The sequence below is a fragment of the Choloepus didactylus genome, chromosome 2, assembly GCF_015220235.1.
Source record: "Choloepus didactylus isolate mChoDid1 chromosome 2, mChoDid1.pri, whole genome shotgun sequence".
In the NCBI taxonomy this organism is placed as follows: domain Eukaryota; kingdom Metazoa; phylum Chordata; class Mammalia; order Pilosa; family Megalonychidae; genus Choloepus; species Choloepus didactylus.
The window spans coordinates 231107214-231113525 of record NC_051308.1 but is presented as its reverse complement, the minus strand read 5'-3'; the positions used below and the strand labels follow the sequence as shown (position 1 = coordinate 231113525).

Below are 6312 nucleotides of genomic sequence, written 5' to 3'. Positions count from 1 at the left end.
GCTTAGTCCTGTGCTCTGCACATAGTGAGAGCTTGATCAAGGTTAACGGATTCTTTTTAGTAGGAGGAGAGGGACAGCATGGTGAGATCAAGTGCTATGAAAAGTTGGAGATCGGGACACCTTCCTGGAGGAGATGACAGAGCAGAGGATGCGTAGGAGACAGCTAGGGGAAGGATGGGGAGTGTGGCAGCTGGAGGAAGAGGAGGGGCAGAGCGGCCTGGGGGGGCGGGAGAGGGCGACAGGGCCAGCTTAGCCTCAGTTTGGGGCCCGGGACCCTTTGGCCTGGGACAGCGAGGGGCCAGATCCCCTCTTGCCTGGTCTCGCCCGTCCACATCCCAGCCCTCCAGGGCGCCATGTCTGGGAGAGAGCGGCAACAGCAGCCCAGAGACGGAGCCCTGCTTTCAGGATTTGCCCCTTCCCGTCCCGGGTCCAAGGGAAGGCGCCCGGCATCGGGCTCAGCCTCCGCCACGAGGGGTCGCCCTGGCCCGGCCCGTGCCCCAGGGGTCCGCCAAGCGCAGGGGATCGGCCGGCGCTGCCTTGCAGGAGGGTGCTGGCCGGGCCGGGTGCTGCGAGCCGAGACCAGGAGGGCCGCGGTGCCGAGAGGTGAGGCAAGGACAGCAGCCGGGGGCCGGGCCAGGGAAGGCGTCTCAGGGTGGGCCTCCCCGGGTCTCGAGGGGGAGCGGAAGGGCAAGTCGGGGAAGGGAACAGCGTGCGCCAGGGCCTGGAGTGGGGGTCCTGGGCTGCCCCGGGGGTGGCGGGAGGGGCCTCGGCCCTGATCCTGAGAGCCCGGGCTGAAGGCTGAGGCCGGGGTCGCGGGGGCAGGGCCAGGTGGAGGCTGCTGAGGAGGGGAGGGGGAGTAGGGGCTGGAGGGGCACGGAGGGGGCGCCTCTGAGGTTCAGGTGGCCGAGATGGAGCAGCCTCCCCCAGCCCGCCCTGCCGGGGTGCCCGCTGTCCCTTGCCGAGCACGTGGTGGGCCGCCGGGCTGTTGGGTTCTGCCGCTTTCCAGGCACTATCCTGGTGTCCTCACCTCCAGCCTCTGAAGTGTGCTCAATCCTGACAGCTATTTTCCAGACGGGGGAACAGGCTTAGAGGAATTGTCCCGGCTCTCCCAGCTGGGAGGGACAGCTGTTGGATGAGCTGTTGGATGAGCACTGGGGCCGTCCGCTGCAGGGGCCGTCCTCCCTCCCTGGCTGGGGGTCCAAGGCTTGTGGCTGGGCACAGTCTGGCGTCACCCTCACTCGTGAGTGCTAGGCTGGATGTCACGCGGGCTCCTTTCCTGCCGTCCCTGAGCAGCGACTTCCACAAGCTTCTGGCCTGGCCCAGAATGCAGGGGAAGGTGCCCCGGGCCCGCGCCTGGTGGAGGGGGCCTCTGCTGGCCAGGATGTCTGGCTCCTCTGGGGAGGGGACCTGGCTTGGTGGCAGTTACCTGGAGCCCAGTGGCTCCCTCCCTGGCCTGCATGAGCTCCAAGTGCAGGCAGGAACACCTGGAGCTGGGCAGGGAATAGAGGAAACAACACAGCCCCTGCCTCGGGAGGCCCTTGTCTGAGGGGGCAGATACAATCCCTTCCCCCTGGAGAATACCGGGTCTGACAGGGTGACAGCTCTTGCTTTCAGCTGTCACCCAGTTTGCTTGGAGAGTTACGGCTCTTTCCCCAGGAAGCCCCTCATCTGATGGGGGAGACGTGGCCCCTGCCCCTGGAGTGTGCCTGGTGGAGGAGGCCCTGTCCCTGCTGTCAGGGGAGCCCAGCCTGCAGCTCCTCCAAACCTTGACTTCCTCTCCCCCGTGGAGCCTTCGTTCCAGTGCCCCAGGTGGGGCCAGCTGCCCTCAGCAGCTCCAGGGCTGGCTCTGGGGTGGGGTCCAATCTTCTGTGTCCTGGGTCCCTAGAGCCTTGTTGAAAGGGGAACTCGTGACACATCTGGATGACAGGGCAGAGGTGAGGGAGCCCCAGCGTGCACAGATTGTGCAGACTGGGCTCGAAGCCTGTCCCAGCCACTTGCTAGCCCTGGGGCTTGGGCAAACATCCTAAACCTCAGTATCTCCATCTGTGCCCTGGGACTGATAATAATAGTATCCACCTCCGGGCATGACTGTGAGGATTAATCGGGATGAGCTTGGAAGCCCACGCCCGACCCATGGCCTGTGCTAAAGGCCTGGTAAGTAATCGTGGCTGCATTAGCTTGTCCAGCAGAGGGGTTACCCACACCTGGAAACTGGAACCTCTCCGGCTCCACCTAAAGAGGGAGAGAGGCCAATCTGATTGGTCAGACTCCAGCACACTGATTGGGCCATGTTTGCCAGTGGGCGGGGCCACTGAGTTAGCAGGTGCCCAGGTTGATTTCCTTTCTCATCGTCTCACACCTCTGGCTTCTGGCAGGATCCTCACTTCTAGGGGTGGAAGTGGAAGAGGGTGGGGGCCCCACCTTAGATCCTTCCTCAGGCCTGAACTGGTGGCTCTGCAGGGTTCTGCACTGAGGTTTCAGGGCCAGGCCCAGCCAGTAAAGCAGAAGCACACCTGGTGCCTTTGCCAGGGTGTTTCCCTCCCTCCGATGCTCGTGTCCCCATGAGCCGGGCCATTCACCCCAAAGGCCCCTCCCTAGATGGTCTTAATGTAACTTGAATGGAAGGCCTGGGCTCCACACTCACACTGGGTCACCTCCCCCAGGCCCACAGGGCAGGCAGGTTGCATCCTCCGAAAAACAGGAGGAACTGGCCAGAGCCCAGGCCTTGGCACTTTGCTCCCGGGGATCCCAGCCCAGGGTCCCCCTTGATTATTGATGGAACCTGCAGTGTTTGAAGCCACAGCTAAGACATGGCTTAGCTGAGAAAGGGAGAACTCCAGAACTCATCCCCCTCCCCACCCCTTCTCCTGTCTAACTTGGCTTCCATTGGCACTGAATGGTGGGAGCCCAGAGGCCCCAGTCCTAACCAGTCTCTGGTGTCCGAAGCAGTAAACTGATCTGGTTAAAGTTAGCCTTATGACAGGGAGTGGGGAGTGCCTTTTACTGCATATCAACTCAACCCAACCAATTAACTGTTGCCACGTTCCCCAGCCCCACTACAGCCCTGAGGACACATGCACCCTTTTATACGCTCAATAAACATTAGGCTTAAATAAGCATTATGTGGCCCTCTTACGGGCTTTCACCATTGTACTCTTGTTTAGTAAATGATTTGTGTGAGAGAAAATTCTGGAGATGAGTCGTGAAAACTGGCCCCAGAAGCAACCCCCAGAGGCCGGTTTGTCAAGGCAATAGCAAGGGGGAGGGGAGTGAAGGGCATGGAGACTGGATCCTGCACATCCCAGCAGAAGGCTGTCTCTTGGCACAAGGTGCATCTTCAGGAAGCATCTCGTGAGCCACATGTTCTGTGGCTGCCCAAACCCGAGAGACTTAAGCCATTTACTGGGCCTGCCTTCCCTTCTTGGGACTGATCCAGGGGCCTGCCAGCCTCCAGGGCCTCCTACCAGAGCAGCCAAGGAGGGAGCAAGGAAAGAAGTGGCCAGGAGGTGGCAGGGCCACGCCAGGCCCCAAACATTCTCCTGTGACCCGTTGCTTCCAGCTGTCCTTCATCCAACCAAACCAGTCCCAGGGCCCATCATCCCCAGTGCACTGGCCCCAGCGCCATCAGCTTAACTCAGTGTCAAAGAACTAGTAGTGATGGCCTCTGTGGAGGATTCCAGAAAGCAAGTAAGAGCAGGCCTGACATACATTGCACAGCCACAATTTCTGGGTTTCAGTTTTGGTCATGATTGTACACCTAATAAAAAAGAAAATCCATTTATTCAGTGCCTTCTCTGTGCCAGCACGCTAACACAACTCGCAAGGTTACACGTGAGGAAGCAGACTTGCTGGGTTTGCCTTGCCCAAGGCCCCAGAGCTGGATCGTGCTGGGGTTATGGCCTTGTCTTGCCGGCCTTCCATTTTCTCCAGCCTTGAAGGCAGGGGTCCCTTCTATTTCCACTCCCCATGGAACTCTGCGCTCAATGAAGACGTGCCCCACCTGGGAACTTTCCCATCAGAGCAAGCAGAAGGTCACAGGCATCAAGCCTTGGGGCTTCTCCAGGGTGTGGGCCCAGCGGACCGGCCACACAGCCACCAAGCCCAGGGCGTCAGGTGGCTAGAGGCCCAGGCCAAGGGCTGAAACGCAGGCAGGCCTTGGGGGAGGTGACAGGACAAGGCAGGGGAGGGTGTTGGCAAGGACTCCGAGACCGGCTTCAGACCCTCGGAGGAGGAAGCGTGGCCTCTGCAGGTCACCTCAGCTCCCCGGGACTGTTTCCTCACCTGCCACCGAGGCGGAGGGAGGACAGCAGGAGATGCCTGCCCGCACTGGCTGCCTCGCCATCCCTGCGAGGTTCCTGACAGGATGAAGGAAACCTCGGGATGGGGATCTTCCCGGAGGCGGGCAGGGGCCCAGAGGGGCCAGGAGCTTCCCTCAGGCTCCTTAGGGTGGACGGGCAGCTGGGGCTGTGTGAAGCCACTGTCGCTAAGCGAGGGCCTCTTTTCTCTTGTTCCCTTCCCCGCCAAGGCCGGCTCCACGTCCCCACCTTGGGGGTCAGCCCTCAAGGCCAAGGACACAGATGCCTGGAAAGTGAGGCAGGTGAGAAATAACACGACAAAGCCAATGCTTACTGTGTCCCAGTTTCTTTTTATTTATTTTTTGTTCTTTTTTTCCTTTTTTTTTTTTTTTAAGTATGGAGGCTCAAGTATAAGATGTAGATTTTTTTTGTTTTAAGCTTTACAAAAAAAAAAAAAAATAAAACAAAATAAAACAAAAAAACTCCTTTGCATTCCATAAAAATTGACAGAAAAGCACCTGGCCAGAAGAGCAGACGGTCAGCGACTCCCTGCCCCACCCCGCCGCGGTCAGGGGACAGGGGCAGGTCTGCGCGGGGCAGAGCGAGCGCCGGCCGCCCTCCTTCCTCCCGGAGCCGTCCCCTGTCCCCCGACCCCAAGCAACTCCCAAACACACGTGGAATCAGATTTCCAGTTTTTCTTCTATCTTTCACACACCACAGTTATTTCATAAAATTTTTTTGTTTTACATTTTTTACACCAATGTAACAAAAAGGTGGGAAGGAAGGCAGACAGTGTATTTTATGTCTATAAATGGAGGGAGGGCAGGAGGACAGGGGACTCGGGTGAACAAAAAACACAGAGTCTTTATGGAAATACCGAGTTTCGATAGCAAAATGTGGTGGGAAGCAGGCCTCAGAGATGGAGAAGGGTGTTTATCGGGTTTTATTCTCAGGGAGAGATGGCGCAGTGCGGCTGATGATGCAAGGTGTTTGTGTGTGACCTGTTGGTGGGGGAGGGACTGGGGGAGAGGGGAGCAGAAAACGAGTTTTCTAAGAAAGGAAACTAACAGGTACATGGCATGTCTGGTTAGCGTGCAGAGGTTTAACTTTGCTGCTTTCTCTTCAAAGCCTCCACCAGGTCATTCTTAAGAGCTTCTTGTTTTGATTTGTCTGCAAACGTCTGCACAGACCTGCGAGGGAGGAAAAGCGTTATTAGCAGCAGCCATGACAGAAGAGGTGTGGCCCTGGATGGGGCTGCACAGCGGCTCAGCCGCTCAAAAAGCTCAACCTGCAGCCCCAGCCCATCCGCCCAGATGCTCATCTCTGCACTGGGCTGGGGATCCCCCGGCTGAAGCCACCAGACCCTAACTCCACTCCTCTGAGTACAGGGCTCAATGTCCACTGAGCTGAGAGTTGGCTTCTGGGCACAGTGCAGCAAAGACCCTCTGCTTCAGACCAGCTGGGAAGTTGCCCTGCTTGGTGGGAACTCAAGTCAGAGGCTGAGAGGTGAGGACTCTGGGCCTTGGGGACCCCTCTCTAAAGCCTTCTCTCCCTCACCCCACAGTGCAGGTGCAAAGGCATCCCAACCAGCAAGGGCTCAGGAGCCAGCACCCCGGCTCATGTCTCAGCACTCTGGGTGCACGGCAGAGGCAGAGGCGGAGGCAGGGCTTTAAGGCTTCTGTTATGAGGCACCATCGCCTGGTAACTTGGCCAAGGAAACCCCTCAGCCTGATTTCAAAGGGCAGCATGAGAAAGAAGTGACTGACCCTGCACCCCTGCTGTCAAATCCTGGATTTGTGGGGAAAGTTAAACGTGAGTGCATTTGCTCATGTGCCTGAACACTTCAAGAAGGCTGACAACTGTGGTTTGTAGAGAGTTTACAACCTACAAAGTGCTTTTCACATACATGCCCCCCCCCCCATTCAATTCTCACAAGCATCCTGGGAGAGTCTTACTATTATTCCTCATTTACAGATGAGGAGACCCAGGGTCAGAGAAGTGCCCACTGGCAATTCCT

At 58.1% G+C, this 6312-nt stretch overlaps 1 protein-coding gene across 2 annotated transcripts in view; it reads right to left on the bottom strand.

Moving 5' to 3' along the window:
- Window positions 1-4719: 4719 nt before the first annotated feature.
- CAPZB (capping actin protein of muscle Z-line subunit beta) overlaps window positions 4720-6312 on the bottom strand; it is a 153615-nt gene continuing 152022 nt past the window's right edge. The window contains exon 9 of one of the 2 annotated variants that reach the window (XM_037828345.1): window positions 4720-5485. In XM_037828345.1, coding sequence (XP_037684273.1) covers window positions 5398-5485 — 88 coding nt within the window. In that variant the 3' untranslated portion in view covers window positions 4720-5397. The remainder of the gene's footprint in view (window positions 5486-6312) is intronic. The other variant, XM_037828344.1, reaches the window with a different exon arrangement.